At 44.3% G+C, this 20,976-nt stretch overlaps 1 protein-coding gene and 1 non-coding gene across 2 annotated transcripts in view; one reads left to right on the plus strand and one right to left on the minus strand.

The window, feature by feature from the left end:
• Positions 1–20,976, minus strand: part of LOC121546098 (NUAK family SNF1-like kinase 1) — a 53,225-nt gene that overhangs the window by 25,511 nt on the left and 6,738 nt on the right. The window contains exons 2-4 of the mRNA XM_041857118.2: positions 19,130–19,250; positions 18,872–19,023; positions 7,933–7,998 (exon numbers count right to left, since the gene is read on the minus strand). Of these exons, the coding sequence (XP_041713052.2) occupies positions 7,933–7,998; positions 18,872–19,023; positions 19,130–19,250 (339 nt within the window). The remainder of the gene's footprint in view (positions 1–7,932; positions 7,999–18,871; positions 19,024–19,129; positions 19,251–20,976) is intronic.
• Positions 7,706–7,776, plus strand: trnag-gcc. Its single transcript has one exon. It is a non-coding gene; the product is annotated as a tRNA-Gly (tRNA).

Below are 20,976 nucleotides of genomic sequence, written 5' to 3' on the forward strand. Positions count from 1 at the left end.
CTGTTGATGTGCCCTTCCCTGTACATGCCTTAGATAGTCGTCCTTTAGGGTCGGGCCTGATTAGGGAGGTCACAGCTCCACTATGGATGAAAACGCAGGAGGGTCATGAGGAGAGAATTAGTCTCTTCCTGATCGATTCTCCTGCGTTTCCTGTGGTGTTGGGGCTTCCCTGGTTGGCCTCTCATGACCCCACTATTTCGTGGCAACAGAGGGCTCTCAAGGGATGATCACGTCAGTGCTCAGGGAGGTGTGTAGGTGTTTCCATAGGTGCAACTATGGTGGAGAGTCCAAACCAGGTCTCCACTACGCACATTCCCCCCGAATATGCCAATTCTGTAAAAAGAAGGCGACTGAACTACCACCCCATCGACAGGGGGATTGTGCGATAAATCTCCAGGTAGGCGCAGCAATTCCCAGGAGTCACTTGTATCCTCTGTCTCAGGAGGAGACGGCGGCTATGGAAACATATGTCTCCGAATCTCTGGGACAGGGATACATTCGGCCTTTCACTTCACCTGCATCCTTAAGTTTCTTTTTTGTGAAGAAGAAGGATGGAGGGTTACGCCCGTGCATTGACTATTGTGGGCTAAATCAGATCACTGTGAAGTACAGTTACCCACTGCCTCTCATAGCCAGTGTGACAGAGTCATTGCACGGGGCGCGCTTCTTCACCAAATTGGATCTCAGGAGCACTTACAACCTGGTGCGTATCCGGGAGGGGGATGAGTGGAAGACGGCATTTAGTATCACCTCTGGGCACTATGAGTACCTCGTCATGCCGTACGGGTTGATGAATGCTCCATCAGTCTTAAAATCCTTCGTAGACGAGATTTTCAGGGATCTGCACGGGCAGGGTGTAGTGGTGTATATAGATGACATTCTAATATACTCTGCTACACGCGCCGAGCATGTGTCCCTGGTGCGCAAGGTGCTTGGTCGACTGTTGGAGCATGACCTGTACGTCAAGGCTGAGAAATGTCTGTTCTTCCAACAGTCCGTCTCCTTCCTAGGGTACCGCCTGTCCGCGTCAGGGGTGGAGATGGAGAATGACCGCATTTCAGCCGTGCGTAATTGGCCCACTCCAACCACGGTAAAGGAGGTGCCGCGGTTCTTAGGGTTTGCCAACTACTACCGGAGGTTTATCCGGGGCTTTGGTCAGGTAGCGGTTCCCATTACCTCCTTGCTGAAGGGGGGACCGGTGCGACTGCAGTAGTCAGCTGGGGCGGACAGGGCTTTTGGTCACCTGAAGGCTCTGTTTACCTCGGCTCCCGTGCTGGCTCATCCTGATCCCTCCTTGGCATTCATAGTAGAGGTGGACGCGTCCGAGGCTGGGATAGGAGCTGTGCTGTCTGAGCGCTCGGGTACGCCACAAAGCTCCGCCCCTGTGGTTTATTTTCGAAGAAGCTCAGCCCGGCGTAGCGAAACTATGATGTGGGGTCCGGGAGCTGTTAGCTGTTGTCAGGGCTCTGAAGGCGTGGCGGCATTGGCTTGAGGGGGCTAAACACCCTTTCCTCATTTGGACTGACCACCGCAATCTGGAGTACATCCGGGCGGCGAGGAGACTGAACATTCGCCAGGCAAGGTGGGCCATGTTTTTCACCCGTTTTGTTTTCACCCTATCCTACAGACCACGTTCCCAGAACGCTAAGGCAGACACACTGTCCCAGATGTATGACACAGAGGAGCGGTCCACGGATCCCACTCCCATACTTCTGGCTTCTTGCCTGGTGGCACCGGTGGTATGGGAGGTTGACATGGACATCGAGCGGGCGTTACGTACGGAGCCCACTCCCACCCAGTGTCCAGTGGGGCGTCTGTACGTTCCGGTTGATGTCCGCGATTGATTGATCTGTTGGGCCCACACGTCACCCTCCTCTGGTCATCCTGGCATCGGTCGGACAGTGCACTGTCTTAGTGGGAAGTACTGGTGGCCCACTTTAGCTAAGGACGTAAGGGTTTATGTTTCCTCCTGCTCGGTGTGCGCCCAGTGCAAGGCACCTAGACACCTGCCTAGAGGGAAATTACAACCCCTACCCGTTCCACAACGGCCGTGGTCACACCTATCGGTGGACTTCGTGACGGATCTTCCTCCGTCACAAGGTAACACCACGATCCTGGTCGTTGTGGATCGGTTTTCTAAGTCCTGCCGTCTCCTTCCTTTGCCTGGTCTCCCTACGGCCCTACAGACTGCGGAGGCTCTTTTTACCCACGTCTTCCGGCACTACGGGGTGCCTGAGGATATAGTGTCTGATCGGGGTCCCCAGTTCACATCGAGGGTCTGGAGGGCGTTCATGGAACGTCTGGGGGTCTCGGTCAGCCTGACCTCAGGTTTTCACCCCAAGAGTAATGGGCAGGTGGAGAGAGTTAACCAGGATGTGGGTAGGTTTCTGAAGTCCTACTGCCAGGACCGGCCGAGGGAGTGGGCGGCTTTCATCCCCTGGGCAGAGATGGCCCAAAACTCCCTCCGCCACTCCTCCACTAACATGTCTCCGTTTCAGTGTGTACTAGGTTATCAGCCGGTCCTGGCACCGTGGCATCAGAGCCAGATCGAGGCACCTGCGGTGGATGAATGGTTTAGGCGCTCGGAGGAGACCTGGGACGCTGCCCATGTGCGCCTGCAACGGGCCATCAGGCGACAGAAGGCGAGCGCTGACCGCCACCGCAGTGAGGCCCCAGTGTATGCACCGAGGGGAACGGGTCTGGCTCTTGACCCGAAACCTGCCCCTTCGCATGCCCTGCCGGAAGCTGGGTCCGCGGTTTGTGGGGCCATTTAAAGTCCTGAGGAGACGGAACGAGGTATGTTATAGGTTACAGCTCCCCCCTGATTACCGTATTAACCCCTCGTTCCATGTGTCTCTCCTCAGGCCGGTGGTAGCAGGTCCGCTCCAGCAGTCTGAGGTGCGGGAGGTTCCTCCGCCCCCTCTGGACATCGAGGGGCCCCCGGCGTATACTGTACGAGCCATCATGGACTCAAGACGTCGGGCGAGGGGCCTTTAGTACCTCGTGGAGTGGGAGGGGTACGGTCCGGAATTTCACCGGGGGGGGGGGTACTGTCACGACTTCCGCCGAAGTTGGTGCCTCTCCTTGTGCGGGCGGCTATCAGTAGTTGTCGTCACCGGCTTTCTAGCTGCCACCGATCTACGTTTCTGTTTTCCATTTGTTTTGTCTTGTTTGTACACACCTGGTTCCCATTTTATGATGATTAATTCCCTATTTAACCCTCTGGTTCCCACATGGTTTTGTGCATGTTTGTTCGTTGTGTCATACGCTTTTGTGAGCTGGTGTGTTTTCCCTGCATGGAAATTAGTGTTTGTTTTTTCCGAGTAAAGTACGTCGTGTACTCAGTTCTGTGTCCTGCGCTTGACTCCGTCCTACCGCTGCACATTTGACACCCTGACAGTTCTCATTGTTGGAGTGGACACATTGTTTGCAGAGCGCACAACCTATGCAACACTTGTGAGAAACAAGTTTTGGTTTATTCCATTTACGAGTTTTGTCAATTAAATTTAGTCATTGTCTTTTGTTTGGAACGTGAGCACCTGATTACGCGTAGAAGTAGGCCTATAGGCTACCTGGCCTGCGAGCAAATGTAGGCATATTAAAAAATGTGCCCATTTGAGGATCTGATAGAATTTCTGATTGGCTTAACGCACCACCACTAATGAGCTGTGGAGCTTCTCAAAGTGATGTTTTCTTCACATCAAACAGCGAGCAAATGAAGTCTGTTTTTACATCCATTGAGAATGACAGTAGTTCCTCAATATATTTGGAAAATCTTTCCATCTCTCTCCCTTTCGATAACCACTCAACGTGAAAGGGAAAAATGTCATACTCTGATCCCAGTGGAAACGTCATAAAATAGGCCTACCTGATTACTTCTTATCAGTGCTTGACTTGGACTAAAATAGGTTCCGGTACTCATTTTGGGTGCTGGTACTGTTTATATTTAGGTGCAGGAGCTCCACAATACTTTTGAGCTAATATTCCATAAGAGGAACAGGAGCTCAAGCAGTAGAACATTTGAGGTGCCTGCCCAAGTCAAGCACTGCTTCTTATCCCTTGCGCAAAGAGCATACAGCTGTGTCTGTCCCGAGCTCACTGGTGCTGGATACTTCGAGGTACAATGTTGCAAGTTCGCTAGCACAAGCTTTGGGCCGGACCCAAATTAATAGTTGATACAATGTTTCAAGTTCGTTGCAGACAGGCCATGCGTAGCCAATGTGATTTATAGTATATTTCTTTTTATCAGGATATTTTCTACCTGCAGGCTTCAGTTTTTATTTGTTGGCTTTATATAGGCTATTTTTACATAGTTGGCAATGGCAATATAAGTTACTTTTTAGGTTTGTATCCTTTTCATTTAGATTTGGGTAGAATTTTGATTAACCACATGACAATAATTTTGTGATATGAAGACGTTTTTATAAATGAAATGAAACTGTTCCACGAAAATGTGGATATGCAAACCATAACTGGCAGGCAGATCAGTAGAAATGGTAAGATAAATTGGCATTCCACATGAGAAAGGTTGCCTACTCCTCGTGTAGCCTTTTACCGGCAACTTCAGGAGAGTGACGGCAGAATCTGTGAAAGCCAGCAGGAGAGGGAGGAGAATGGTTGGGTCAGGTTACGTTTTTGTTCTTCTGGTTATCTAGATCTCTGGCTCCCTCTTGTGTCTTATTTCATCAAACAGTAAGCTTAAAGCATCAGACAAGCTCAATGCATATAGTTGATTTTATGAAAACACATATGGTGTGTCTATATATGGAAAAATTCACTTAAAAAATTCAGACCAATCGATTGGTCAAAAGAACAGACGACTTTCGGTCGACCAAGTTTTTTTTTGTCGGGGACAGCACTACTTTGACTAGCCTCTCGAAGCACGTCAAGATGATGGAAGTGAGTGCTACTGGTCGGTTGTCATTCAGTTCAGTTACTTTCCCTTAGCATGTGGGTATAGAGGCCTGAGCTAGGGAGAGATTGAAAATGTCAGAGAACACAACAGCCAGCTGGTCTGCATATGCTCTGAGGGCACAGCTAGAGATGCCATCTGGGCCTCAGCCCTGCGAGGATTAACACGTTTGAATGACTTACATACCTCCTCAGTGGAGACTGTGAGTGTGTAGCCCACGTTGTCATCGGGGGCTCTCCTCGGCAGCTCAGGGTCATTGTGCTCGAATCTTGAGAAAAAGGTGTTTAGCTCGTCTGGTAGGGTGGCGTTGGTGAGCGTGATGTGGCTGGCTTTCTTTTTGTAATCCATGATCGTCAGGAGCCCCTGCCACATACTCCTTGTGTCCGACCCGCTGAATTGCTCCTCCACTTTGTCTCTATACTTGTGTTTCCCAATCTTGATCGATCGGCGTAAGTCATATTTGTCCTGTTTAACCAAAGTATTGTCTCCGGTCACCTTGCCCTGTTTATAAGCAGCATCTTTCTCTTTCAGTTTTCCTACAAGGATGCTATTAATCCACGGTTTTTGATTCAGGTACGTTTTAAAAGATAATATCAGTATCACGTCATCTATGCATTTTTGTATGAATCCGGTGACTGAGTCGGCGTATTCATTGACATTATCTCCAGTGGCAACCCGGAACATATTCCAGTCCACGTGATCAAAACAGTCTTGGAGTGTGAATTCTGATTGGTCGGATCAACGCTGTACAGACCTGATCACCGGAACTTCCCTCTTGAGTCTTTGTTTGTAGGCGGGGAGAAGCAAGATGGAGTCATGGTTGGATTTTCCGAAAGGAGGACGGGAGAGGGCCTTATACCCGTATCGAAAAGGCGTGTAGCAGTGGTCAAGAGTAGAATTTCCGCGAGTTGGACAGTCGATGTGTTGGTAATAATTTGGGAGCACGGTTCTCAAATTACTTTTGTTAAAGTCACCCGCAACAATGAACGCTGCCTCAGGGTTTGTTCAGGGTCCAATGAAGATCTTTGAGAGCATTTTTGGTGTCAAGCTTGGGGCGGGATGTACCTTGCCATGGCAATAATCCCAGTGAACTCTCTCGGAAGGTAAAAAGGACGACATTTTATGACCCAAGTATTCCAAGTCGGCGGAGCAGAAAGTTCCTTGTACGTTTCCCCTTGCTTGGGAGTTAATGGTCATAAAGCAGAGCCCACCACCCTTGCTCTTTGTATATAATTCATCTGGATGTCAGAGGAAAGCCAAGTCTCAGAAAAACAGAGTACGTTGCAGGATCTGATGTCCCTCTGGAAAAAGATCCTCGCTCTGAGTTAGTCAAGTTTGTTTATTAATGATTGAACATTGTCGAGTAGTATGCTCAGTAATGGAGGACGGGTCACCTGGCGTCTTAATCTCACTAAGACCCCGCCACGTACTCTCCGGTAGGACTCTCAAGCAGCTCGGCTCCTCGCCGAAGAAGCTAGTCCATTGTTTTGTTGTCTCAGGGAATTTGGGGAGGTCGGGTAGACGGTGAGTACCCAGCGATTCGTATTCCAAAAGTTCTTCCTGGGTGTGTGTAGTAATGCACGAAACAAACGAATTAAGAAAATTAGAGAAAAACACTAGAAAAAAACAAAATATCCACAATCAGACACAAATCATAATCTCACCTTTCAAAACTACTACTTTACGTTTTTGACAAATGCCTTAATGTTACAGGAGTGGGTCGCAGTTCCGGAGCGACCCACTAGGTGTCATCATCTGACAACCATAGGCACCTTCTCACTCACAGTCAAGACTAATTATCTGCCTATTGGTGTCACCTGTGTCTATCTGATTCACCTGTGTATTTATGCCCTCACTTCCCTGTGTTCCCTGGCTCCGTTTTCTCTGCTAGTTCCTTGATGTCAAGCAGTACGTATCAGTGTCGGATCACGTGGCGGAGTTACAGGTACTCGAGAAGTGTTCTCCCTGTGTCATTGTGTTTTTCCAGTCAGAGTTAGTATTTCGTATTGTTTGCTGTCAGCCTGTTTTTTGGAGACCCATGTGCTCCTCATTTGTTGTAAGATCAACTCACAGAAATAAGTGCTGTACATTTTTGTCCCTCCAACTGTTACATGATTCCTGATAAACTTTTCTTATGGATTGCATTTGTCAACTCAAGTTAATTATGGCTAAACCTCTAGAATCCTACTTTTAGATCACTCAGGTATCACAAATACGTTTATTTGCAAATCCTTGTCGCAAACAGGCTAAGTACTATATAACACTCTAATTACATTATACTGCCTATAGCTAGTCTATCATGCAAAAATACAAACGTATTAAAGACTACGCCTGTTTTTAATGGTCCTTCGAGCCGGATAGTTAAATACTAATTCAACATTTGTTTCAATTTATTTTTCACTTCACCCTGACTGTTATATAACTCTCGGCCACAGAGTATTTCTCTATCAAAGCATTGGTGGTTCAGTGCTAGACTCATCGTCTGCCATTTGGGAGGCCCGGGTTGATTCCCAGCCAATGCATGGACTCTTTTTGGGTATAGAAGGATCTCGCTACATACTTGAATTTAAACTGCTGAAAATACCCAGAAACATAAATCATAGCACATGGGCTTTATATCAACCTATATTCAAACTACTCTACATTTTTGTCCTATATGCCTCTTAAACCCCTTCTAGTCTTTATCTCCTACTTTCCACTCCTTCTCTTTCTGCTTCACTCCTCCCTTCTCTTTGTCCTTCACACCACCACCACCGTCATTTGAGCCCTGGGTTACATTGCCAGTGCATCTTAGCATTGGTGGTTCAGTGGTAGAATTCTCGCCTGCCACGCGGGAGGCCCGGGTTCGATTCCCGGCCAATGCATGTATGTCTTTTAAAAATACCTACCCTTTACACTTACTGGATGACAGGCACAAGTATAAAATCAGTAGACTCACATTTTCAATAGACCAATAGAAGTACGATTTAAACAGATTTTACTTTCTTTTTTCTTTTTTTAACGTTTTGTGTTTTTCTCACCTTGACGTTCAGGTCCTGGTCTAGTAGAATGTTCTCCAGCTTCAGATCTCGATGGACGACACCATTCTGAAGGAGACATTCAAGTAAAGTACCACTATTACACACAGATCCTCACACACAAACAGATTCCTCACCCCCTTGATGTTTTTCTAGGAAGAAACTGCTGTGTTGATTTAGGAACTAGAGAGCAGATGACATTTACACAAACATGGCCTGAACACATAAGTGGAGGTCCAGTGTGTGTGTGTGTGTGTGATATAAATAATTTTGTAACATAGTTGCTGTATACAGAGATTCAAGAGAAAGAGTGAGGGAGCAGATGAAGAGAACAAAAGAGGGAACAAAAGAACAGCTTGAAAGAGGAGAGATATGAAAATGTAATTGTCCAACTGACATTGAAAGGTCATTCTCATGATATGAGTCTGTTTGATTCAATGATTAATCCAAGAGCATACAGTACTGGTGAATGGTCAACAGTATATACAGTCTGAGTGTGTGTAAACCTTTTCTGTGTTTGGTTAGTCTATTCCTAGCCAGGGCTTTGTTTAGTTAGAGTATTTCTGTTTGTCTTTCAATTAGCTCTCCTTCATTCTTTTAGATTGTTCAGTTATCTCTACTTCTTTCATTGTATTATCACAATTAACAATCCAGCTCTATAACAAACCCAACATGGACAGATTATATCTCTAATGTTGTCACGCCCTGACCTTTAATGCCTGTTGTTTCTCGTTGGTTTGGTCAGGGTGTGAATATCGATGTGTATATCTATGTGAATGTTGACATTCTAGTTTATCTAGTTCTATGTTGGCTGGGTGTGGTTCCCAATCAGAGGCAGCTGTCGATCGTTGTCTCTGATTGGGGATCATACTTAGGCAGCCATGTTGCCTACCTATGTTGTGGGATCTTGTTTCTGTGTGTTTGGCTTGTTTGATGTTAGCCTTTAGAACTTCACGTTACGTTGCTTTTTGTTGTTTTGTTCAGTGTTTATTTAATAAACGAACATGTACGCATACCACGCTGCACCTTGGTCCAATCCTGTACTCAACGAACGTGACAAATGTAGCGTAACGATATTAGGGAGAGAGAAAGAGGGGGGGGGGATAAGACTTTGCTACAGGAAAATATGAATAGCACAGCAGAGGTCAATTCAGGCGAAGAGCGAATGTGAGAGAGCGAATCAGATAAAGAAACAGGGAGGGGGAGAGAGACAGATTGAGACATGGATAGGGAAAGAGAGAGAGATCACTGGTTTATGTGCCGTGTCTTTTAAAAGCGTTCCTTTCCCCCTGAAGCCTAAATACTTCCTGCTAAAGCTGCATACCTCAGAAGCATTCTGAATAATTCACACATTCTGAAACATTCATGTCTATTTTAGAACACTATTTGAGGTCAGACACAACTAGAGGATGCAGCATCGAGCTCCAAAGCTAAAATAGCGAGGGTTGTTTTTTGTTCTTCATTCTAATGTAGTGGGTTGGGGGATGGATGGGGGGTAAAAATGCTTTGCGAACTCCAAATAAATGACCAACATAATTTGGCCATCTGGTGTTTAGCAGTGTCAGCTATGAGCTAGCTCTAGTGTGCACACATGCATATGGTTTATTCCACTGAAGAGCTTTACCCCAAAACTATTTTATCACCTGAATTAATGCAACACTATTTTCTAAGTCTCCTTCTGTCCTTTACAGTATATAAAAATTGCAGCACCAACTAGGAAATGTAAAGCTTGTGTTGGTATACTTACTTTTCATTTCCAATTTATATAAAAACTTAATACAGTATGGTAATTTCTTATCAAAAGGGGAAAAGAAAGTATTCCTGAACTGTCTACATCTAAAATTGGTAACTTCATCAAGCCAATCATGACTGAGTTAATATAATCTTTGTTGTCATTAAATTATAGTCTAATCAAGGTATGTTAAATGACAAATTATATTCTAATGTGGCCCAAACATAGATGTCTATAATGTCCTCTTGTACTTTTATTGTACTGTAGTCTACTGTACAGTGAACTCGAGAGGAGTATAGTTCAGTACTACAAGTGATGGGGGGAAAATCGATAGTTACATATCGGGATATTATTTTGACTATATATTTTTGCGCTATTTGGCTGTACCTGCACCAAAACTCCTGTATTGTTCCTTCATAGCTTGTTCTCCATCTTATTTTTAAATAGGGAGACGATTTGTTTTCAGCACTTTTTTTTCTCATGGCTCTCTCTTGTCCCTCTGCAGCAGACATATGGTGAGCAATATGTTTGGAACATCGAATCGCAATAAAATCACAGTATTGAATCGCAATACATATAGAATCGTGAGAATCGCAACACATTTCGTATCGGCACCTATGACTGTAAGTCGCTTTGGATAAAAGCGTCTGCTAAATGGCATATTAATATTATTAATTAAGTATCGTGATAATATAGTATCGTGAGGTCCCTGGAAATTCCCAGCCCTAAGTACTACAGTGCCTTCAGAAAGTATACACACCCCTTGATTTTTTCCACATTTTGTTGTGTTACAGCCTGAATTTTTTATTGATTAAATTGAGCGTTTGTGTCACTGATACCCCATAATGTCAAAGTGGAATTATGTTTTTAGAATTTTTTACAAATTAAATTACAAATAAAAAGCTGAAACATCTTCAGCAGATAAGTATTCATCCCCTTTGTTATGGCAAGCCTAAATACGTTCAGGAGTAAACATTTGCTTAACAAGTCACACAATAAGTTGCATGGACTCACTTTGTGTGCAATAATAGTGTTTAACATTATTATTGAATGACTACCCCATCTCTGTACCCCACACATACAATTATCTGTAAGGTCTCTCAGTCCAGCACTGAATTTCAAGCACAGATTCAACCACAAAGATCAGGGAGGTTTTCCAATGCCTCGAAAAGAAGGGCACCTATTGGTAGATGGGTAAAAATATAAACAAGCAAACATTTCATTTTTAGCAGACGCTCTTATCCAGACCGACTTACAGTTAGTGAGTGCATACATTATTTTTTTCATACTGCCCCCCCATGGGAATTGAACCCACAACCCTGGCGTTGCAAACACCATGCTCTACAAACTGAGCTACATCCCTGCCCCTGGACGACACAGGGCCAATTGTGCACCACCCCATGGGTCTTCCGGTCGCGGCCAGCTACAACAGAATTCGAACCAGGATCTCTAGTTGCACAGCTAGCACTGCGATGCAGTGCCTTAGACCACTGCGCCACCAGTACCACAATAATATCACGCTACCAAAATGTTATGATACTTATGATAACAAACATTTTAGAATACCGTAGTACCGTTTTATATGGTACACCGAATTTGTTTGTCCAACAACTACTTGACATAAAGAAACCCAACTTGAGTAGTCACATGTGGAACTACTTTGGTTTTCATTCAGACAAAGACAGAAAAGTAGTTGATGATGAACGCCCTATCTGCAAAAAATGCGGGAAACGCACCTGCAGACAACACACCCCGACCTGGCTACTGTAGTGAAGAGAAAGGAGATATGTAAAGTTAGCTATGTTTTTGTACTTATTATAGCAAATGGCATATGCTAGCTATCTAATGTTGCTAGCTATGGTTAGCTAGTTAGCTAATGTTAGGTCAGCTACTGCAACGTCAATTTTTTATTTTATTTTATTTCACCTTTATTTAACAAGGTAAACCAGTTGAGAACAAGTTCTCATTTACATCTGCGACCTGACCAAGATAAAGCAAAGCAGTGCGAAAATTAGCTAGCTAGCTAACGTTAGGACGGCTACTGTAACGTTAGCTACTACTGTTTACTGTTAAACAAACTACAGCTAGAGCTGACGTTGTCTGTTAAAGTTAGCTAGCAGCGCTAGCTGTGATGGAGGTAGCTAGCACTGCTAGCTGTGATGGAAGTAGCTAGCTGTGATGGATGTAGCTAGCTAGCTAGTGTGATAGTTAGGCCTAGCATACAGTAACTAAGTTTATTCGCCAGGACTGTACTTCCAAACTGTAAAAAAAAAGAAAACACACTTCTCTCCTGACTTTTGGAGTGGCTGTTCGTTCTCCGTGAGCAGCAGATGGTGCTGCAGTGCCGGAACGAAATGCATTGCAACTAGGCCTCTAACTTAGTGAATATTGAGTGCCTATCCCATTATAATCTGTAGGTAAAGGCACCTGTGCAACAGAATATTTATTTGGGTCGTTTGAGTGAGTTTAATAGAGGTTTTTGTGAGTGAGTGACAGAAAGAGCCTTTTTACATACAGCTATTTTGTGAGTGAGAGTGAGAAGTTTTTTCCCTCTTTCCTTTCAGAATCAATGCAGGCCTACATGAATACAAACCCAGCCCACCCTGACCCTCCCAAAGCTGTTTGATTACCTGAAGCATTATGAACCACATTCAAGAGAGGCCAAAAAGCTGTGTGGACCATGTGCCAGTGTACAAAGTAGAGAAGTGGGAATTTAAACAACTGGTGAGGAAGCTGAACCCCAAATATGTGCTACTGGAACTTCTTCATGAACACATCGATCCCAAAGCTCTACAGCGAAACCAGGGCAATCCTAAAGGCTCAATTTGAAGGCATCCACTGCTACTCATGCACCACTGATCTCTGGACCAGCAGAGCAATGAATGGATACATTGTTGTGACTGTTCAGTTTGTTTCAGATACCTGGGACATGAAATCATGGTGCTTGGGCTGCTCTGGTCTGAACAGCGACCACACAGCAGAGAGCCTAAGAGAAGCACTGGACGAGACACAGAAGGAGGACTGGGGCTTGCTACTCACAGACAACGCTTCCAATAACCGCAAGGCATTCTCAGATTACAATTGGATCCCATGTTTTGGGCACAACCTAGATCTTGCAATCAACAAGGTACTGAACATCGACCATGTCCCTCAAGCTTATCCAGGCTACGGAAAACATTGTCAGGATTTACAAGGTCAGATCCTATGAATAGGCAGCTGAAAGCTAAACAGTCTCTCCTGGGCTTACCAGACCACAAGCTCATCCACGATGAACCAACAAGGTAGGGCACAGCCTACGAGATGGTAGAACGCTTTCTTGAGCAGCAGCCAGCTGTTTGTGCAGTCCTTTCTGATAACAAAAAGAAGTGCATCTTATGCCAAAGACGACTGATGTCACTACACTGGAGATAGTGAAAGATGTCCTGGCTCCACTAACAGGATTCACAGATGCCCTCAGCAGGGAGAAACACACCACCCTCTCCTCAGTTCTCCCACTGCTGTGAAAATCCACTCAAGCCTTACTGTTGCTGAGAAAGATGGCAACTTGGCTACAGAGATGAAGGATAAAGTGAGAGCTGACGACAGAGACTTGCATTTCACGCTTAAGGTTGCCACTTTCCCTGATCCAAGATTCAAGGACACCTTTGTCTCAATGAAACCAGAGGTCGAGAAAGCACTTCTAGAACAAGCCAACTCACTCCAGAAGCCAGACAGAACACACTGAACACAACAGAGCTGAACGGAACAGTGGATCATCAGAGGAAAATGCAGAGGTGCCCGCGCCAAGCAAACGGGGGAAGTCTTGTATGTCAGGGCTATTATCCACCATTATAACTGAGAAAAAAGGAGCCCAGACCAGTGAGACCCCACCCAGACATGCCAGCCCACAAGAGACTCAAGAAGGAGCTTGCCTTGTATAGCTCCATGGAGGAGATTGATGCCGACCAAGACCCACTTAGTTGGTGGAAACTAAATGCAGGGACTTTTACGGTCTTAATGTGCAAGGAAGTTCCTGAGAATATCAGCATCCAGCTGTGCTTCTGAGTGGGTGTTCAGTACCTCCGGAATCATCTGCAGTCCCAGACGCTCTAGACTATCTCCCCAAAGTGTGAATAAGCTGGTGTCTTTAGCCAAAAAACCTTCCACAAATTATACACCTTGGCCTTTACCAGTCTGTGTTGAATCAGAGGACTGAACTGTTGTTCATTCAGTTGTTCATGGGATTGGGGAGGTCTTCCTCTTTTCTAGCATGTTTCTGGCCCTCTCTAGCAAAGTGACAGTCTGAACTTATTCTGTGTGTGTGTGTGTGTGTGTGTGTGTGAGAGAGAGAGATGATTGAGGGAGTCTAAAGACTGTAAACTCGGAGTACTGAACTGTTGCTTATGGGATTGGGGTGGTTTTCCCCCTTTTCTGTCCCATTTTTAGGGAAGCCTTTTTATTTGCTCCCCCAAAGGTGACTTTGATGTCAGATTTCTGGTATATTTGCGCAACAAAATAAGCATTTTATTTAAATAAAAATTCACTGAAGAGTAAAGATGGTTTCATGTAGTATTGTTCTGCTTACTGCCACAATGACGTGTCAATCATTATGTAAGGGTTAATCAACGAGGGGCTATGTGTTCTCTGGAAAATAATGCATGCATGACGCGGAAGGTGTGTGCCACGACGCGCAGCGGAGGCACATTTTACCTGTGGTATCGCGATACTAGGCCTGGTATCGTATCTTTAGTAAACTGTTGGTATCGTGACGACACTACATTCAACATCCCTTTGAGCATGGGGAAGTTATTAATTACACTTTGGATGGTGTATAAATACACCCAGTCACAAAATAATAGATACTGCCGTCCTTCCTAACTAAGTTGCCGGAGAGGAAGTAAAGCACTCAGGGACTTCACCATGAGGCCAATGGTGACTTTAAAACAGTTACAGAGTTCAATGGCTGTGATAGAAAACTGAGGATGGATCAACAACATTGTAGTTACTCCACAATACTAATAACCTAAATGACAGAGTGAAAAGAAGAAAGCCTGTACAGTGGGGAAAAAAAGTATTTAGTCAGCCACCAATTGAGCAAGTTCTCCCACTTAAAAAGATGAGAGAGGCCTGTAATTTTCATCATAGGTACACGTCAACTATGACAGACAAATTGAGATTTTTTTTCCAGAAAATCACATTGTAGGATTTTTAATGAATTTATTTGCAAATTATGGTGGAAAATAAGTATTTGGTCACCTACAAACAAGCAAGATTTCTGGCTCTCACAGACCTGTAACTTCTTCTTTAAGAGGCTCCTCTGTCCTCCACTCGTTACCTGTATTAATGGCACCTGTTTGAACTTGTTATCAGTATAAAAGACACCTGTCCACAACCTCAAACAGTCACACTCCAAACTCCACTATGGCCAAGACCAAAGAGCTGTCAAAGGACACCAGAAACAAAATTGTAGACCTGCACCAGGCTGGGAAGACTGAATCTGCAATAGGTAAGCAGCTTGGTTTGAAGAAATCAACTGTGGGAGCAATTATTAGGAAATGGAAGACATACAAGACCACTGATAATCTCCCTCGATCTGGGGCTCCACGCAAGATCTCACCCCGTGGGGTCAAAATGATCACAAGAACGGTGAGCAAAAATCCCAGAACCACACAGGGGGACCTAGTGAATGACCTGCAGAGAGCTAGTAACAAAGCCTACCATCAGTAACACACTACGCCGCCAGGGACTCAAATCCTGCAGTGCCAGATGTGTCCCCCTGCTTAAGCCAGTACATATCCAGGCCCGTCTGAAGTTTGCTAGAGTGCATTTGGATGATCCAGAAGAGGATTGGGAGAATGTCATATGGTCAGATGAAACCAAAATATAACTTTTTGGTAAAAACTCAACTCGTCGTGTTTGGAGGACAAAGAATGCTGAGTTGCATCCAAAGAACACCATACCTACTGTGAAGCATTGGGTTGGAAACATCATGCTTTGGGGCTGTTTTTCTGCAAAGGGACCAGGACGACTGATCCGTGTAAAGGAAAGAATGAATAGGGCCATGTATTGTGAGATTTTGAGTGAAAACCTCCTTCCATCAGCAAGGGCATTGAAGATGAAACGTGGCTGGGTCTTTCAGCATGACAATAATCCCAAACACACCGCCCGGGCAACGAAGGAGTGGCTTCGTAAGAAGCATTTCAAGGTCCTGGAGTGGCCTAGCCAGTCTCCAGATCTCAACCCCATAGAAAATCTTTGGAGGGAGTTGAAAGTCCGTGTTGCCCAGCGACAGCCCCAAAACATCACTGCTCTAGAGGAGATCTGCATGGAGGAATGGGCCAAAATACCAGCAACAGTGTGTGAAAACCTTGTGAAGACTTACAGAAAACGTTTGATCTGTGTCATTGCCAACAAAGGGTATATAACAAAGTATTGAGAAACTTTTGTTATTGACCAAATACTTATTTTCCACCATAATTTGCAAATCAATTCATAAAAAATCCTACAATGTGATTTTCTGGATTTTTTTCTTCTAATTTTGTCTGTCATAGTTGACGTGTACCTATGATGAAAATTACAGGCCTCTCTCATCTTTTTAAGTGGGAGAACTTGCACAATTGGTGGCTGACTAAATACTTTTTTTCCCCACTGTACATAATACAAATATTCCAAAACATGCATTCTGTTTGCAATAAGGCACTGAAGTAATACTGCAAAATATATGGAAAATAATGTACTTTTTGTCCTGACTAGAAAGCGCTATGTTTGGGGCAAAACCGACACAACACATCACTGAGTACCACTCTTCATATTTTCAAGCATGGTGGTGGGTGCATCATGTTATAGGTATGCTTGTCATCGGCAAGGACTAAGGAGTTTTTTAGGATAAAAAGAAATGGAATAGAGCTATGCACAGGCAAAATCCTAGAGGAACACCTGGTTCAGTCTGCTTTTCAACAGACACTGGGAGACAAATTCACCTTTCAGCAGGACAATAACCTAAAACACAAGGCCAAATACACTGGAGTTGCTTATCAAGACGACATTGAATGTTCCTGAGTGGCCTAGTTACAGTTTTGACTTAAATTGTCTTGAAGGTCTATGGCAAGACTTGAAAATGGCTGTCTTAACAACCAACTTGACAGAGCTTGAAGAATTTGAAAAAGAATAGTCCAGGTGTGCAAAGCTCTTAGAGACTTACCCAGAAAGAAACAGCTGTTATCACTGCGAAAGGTGATTCTAACATGTATTGACTCAGGGGGTTGAATACTTAGCTAATCAAGATATACAGTTGAAGTCGGATGTCATTAAAACTCGTTTTTCAACCACTCCACACATTTCTTGTTAACAAACTATAGTTTTGGCATGTCGGTTAGGACATCTACTTTGTGCATGACACAAGTAATTTTTCCAACAATTGTTGACAGACAGATTATTTCACTGTATCACAATACCAGTGGGTCAGAAGTTTACATACACTAAGTTGACTGTGCCTATAAACAGCTTGGAAAATTCCAGAAAATGATGTCATGGCTTTAGAAGCTTCTGATAGGCTAATTGACATAATTTGAGTCAATTGGAGGTGTACCTGTGGATGTATTTCAAGGCCTACCTTCACTCAGTGCCTCTTTGTTTGACATTATGGGAAAATCAAAAGAAATCAGCCAAGACCACAGTAAAAAAATTGTAGACCTCCACAAGTCTGGTTCATCCTTGGGAGCAATTTCCAAATGCCTGAAGGTACCACGTTCATCTGTACAAACAATAGTAAACAAGTATAAACACCATGGGACCACGCAGCTGTCATACCACTCAGGAAGGAGACGCATTCTGTCTCCTAGAGATGAACGTACTTTGGTGCGAAAAGCGCAAATCAATCCCAGAACAACAGCAAAGGACCTTGTGAAGATGCTGGAGGAAACAGGTACAAAAGTATCTATATCCACAGTAAAACGAGTCCTATATCGACATAATCTGAAAGGCCGCTCAGCAAGGAAGAAGCCACTGCTCCAAAACCGGCATAAAAAAGCCAGACTACGGTTTGCAACTGCACATGGGGACAAATATTGTACCTTTTGGAGAAATGTCCTCTGGTCTGATGAAACAAAAATAGAACTGTTTGGCCATAGTTAAGTTTGGAGGAAAAAGGGGGTTCTTGCAAGCCGAAGAACACCATCCCAACCGTGAAGCACGAGGGTGGCAGCATCATGCTGTGGGGGTGCTTTGCTGCAGGAGGGACTGGTGCACTTCACAAAATAGATGGCATTTTGGAAAAATTGAAAATTATGTGGTTATATTGAAGCAACATCCCAAGACATCAGTCAGGAAGTTAAAGCTTGGTCGCAAATGGGTCTTCCAAATGGACAATGACCCCAAGCATACTTCCAAAGTTGTGGCAAAATGGCTTAAGAACAACAAAGTCAAGGTATTGGAGAGGCCATCACAAAGCCATGACCTCAATGCTATGAACAATTTGTGGGCAGAACTGAAAAAGTGTGTGCGAGCAAGGAGGCCTACAAACCTGACTCAGTTACACCAGCTCTGTCAGGAAGAATGGGGCAAAATTCACCCAACTTATTGTGGGAGCTTGTGGAAGGATACCTGAAACGTTTGACCTAAGTTAAACAATTTAAAGGCAATGCTACCAAATACTAATTGAGTGTATGTAAACTTCTGACACACTGGGAATGTGATGAAATAAATAAAAGCTGGAATAAATCATTCTCTCTACTATTATTCTGACATTTCACATTCTTAAAATAAAGTGGTGATCCTAACTGACCTAAGACAGGGAATTTTTACTAGGATTAAATGTCAGGCATTGTGAAAAACTGAGTTTAAATGTATTTGGCTAAGGCGTATGTAAACTTCCGACTTCAACTGTATTAGTGTTTTATTTTACATTATAAAAAATAAAATAACAAAAATCTTAGACTTTGACATTACAGAGTATTTTGTGTAGATCGTTGACAAAAAATGACAGTGAAATCCATTTTAATCCTACTTTGTAACAACAAAATGTGGAAAAAGTCAAGGGGTGTGAATACTTTCTGAAGGCACTGTAACTGTATAAAGTTTTCCCACCATCACTACTGAAAAGAGAAACGGCAGCAGGATCTAGGATTCATCACATTCATTAGCAAATAATTATGCTCATTAAAATACAATGATTGTGTGCGAACGCTCATGCATTTCTGTGTGAGCCTGTGAAGCATGTGTGTGCGTGTTTACCTTGTGGCAGTAGTGCACGGCGGAGGTGATTTGTCTGAAGATGTCTCTGGCCTCTGTCTCCACCAGTCTCCTCCTCTCATGGACGTAGTCATACAGCTCCCCTCTGCTGGCGTATTCCATCACTATCACTATCTTATCACGACTCTCAAACACTACACGGGACAGGGAGAGCACAGAGAAGGGTTACAATGTGTGTGTGTGTGTGTGTGTACATATGTGTGTTTTCCTGTCAGTGTGTGTGTGTGTGTGTATTCTTACCCTCGTGAAAGCGTATGATGTTGGGGTGTTTGAGGGCTGAGGTGATTTCTATCTCTCTCTGGATATGAACTCTGTCCGTATCATCAGTGATGCTCTCCTTACGAATCGACTTGATGGCCACCTGAGAACACACAACACCAGACACACACACAGCGTTAGACTTCATTACGATTACACACACCTCCGAGCTAAAAACACACCACACACACCTAAGAATGTTAACGGCACAGGCACACACACACACAAACGATACAATGCTGGGCCTTGCTAGGTTACGCACATCTGCACAAACAAAGTTCATTTATAGTCAACCATAGTCAATATGATGATGCTTATAAATCAATGCACACAGTGTCACTGGGTAATGTTGGCACCCTCTTGTCTCTGGAAAACACAAGCTAAGTCCAGTATCTTCTGGTCTATAGAGTAGTCTTTCTTCTATCTGGTCTATAGAGTAGGCTAAAGATCAGGTACTGTGAGCTAGTGATGGGTGAACAAATCTATACAGTTACATATCTGGATATTATAATCACAGTATCGAATCGCAATACATATAGAATCGTGAGAATCACAATACATATCGTATCGGCACCTAAGTATCGTTATATCGTATCGTGAGGTCCCTGGAAATTTCCAGCCTTACCATGAGCCAGGCGTAACTATGGTGATGCTTTATTTGTCCCTGTTGTTTGTCCGTCCAGGGTTTGGTCCCAGCAACAACAGATTCCTCAATAGTTAAATCCTCACCACTCCAGCCACCCGGGCCAACACTTAATTCATTCACTCTCCCTTATCTCTCTCATGCTTAATCGCCTCGTTAAGGAAGACAGGCAAACACTGACAATCACACAATTCACGAGTTTCCAAACACACACACACACACATAAAGTCCCTGGGTAGAGGTGTCACGCCCTGACTCTGAGGACTTGTATTTGTTGAGTCAGGGTGTGTATTTTCTGTGTTGTGTTTGCTATGTCGATGTTCTATGTTTAAGATCTAGAATGTGTAGATCTATGTTGGCCTGTGTGGTTCCCAATCAGAGGCAGCTGTTGCTCGTTGTCTCTGATTGGGGACCATACTTAGGCAGCCTTTTGGCACCTGTTAGTTGTGGGATCTTGTTCCGTGTAAGGTATGTTGTGTTGTGCTGCCTTGGACTTCACGTTTCATTTTGTTGTTTTGTCGTGGTGTTTATTCAATATAAATAAACATGTATGCATATCACGCTGCGCCTTGGTCCGTCCCGTCTATAAGCGATCGTGACAAGAGGTGATACTTGGGGTTTAGGGATGGATGGTGAGAGCAGTCAGAGGCTGCAGGCAGGCAGCTGCAGTGTTCACACACTGTTCACTTACTCTCACACCCAAAAATGTTTTGTGTGAGGCTTCAACCTGATACGTAAGAGTTATTCAACCCTGTGGCATTATAGCAACCATTAGGGTTCTCAAAGCTAGCGCTCTATCTCTCAGAGGACCACAGTTCTTCCAGTTGGGTCACAGTTCTAGAATTCTCAGCTGCCGGAAAGAACTCTGGGACATCAGAAGATGGTATTCACACGCTCTCTGGGCCACCACATTTACACAACACACACATATCCACACACACTCCTGGGACTCCCTGACTTAGATACTCATGCTTGCTTGATCAGCCACCAGAGATCCATGTCTTGTAAACTGTGTGGACGTGCTAGCAGGGTAAAGTCCCACTAGAGAGAACAGTGATGTAACCACACCACTGACCTTCCCTACAGACTCCACGTCTCATCTGATCATGCAGGGGATTGTCTGTGTGTGTGAGCATGCCTGTATTCATGGCACTATTAGTCCAAGTATCTGAATGACCTCTAAAAA

The sequence above is a fragment of the Coregonus clupeaformis genome, chromosome 30, assembly GCF_020615455.1.
Source record: "Coregonus clupeaformis isolate EN_2021a chromosome 30, ASM2061545v1, whole genome shotgun sequence".
NCBI classification, from domain to species: domain Eukaryota; kingdom Metazoa; phylum Chordata; class Actinopteri; order Salmoniformes; family Salmonidae; genus Coregonus; species Coregonus clupeaformis.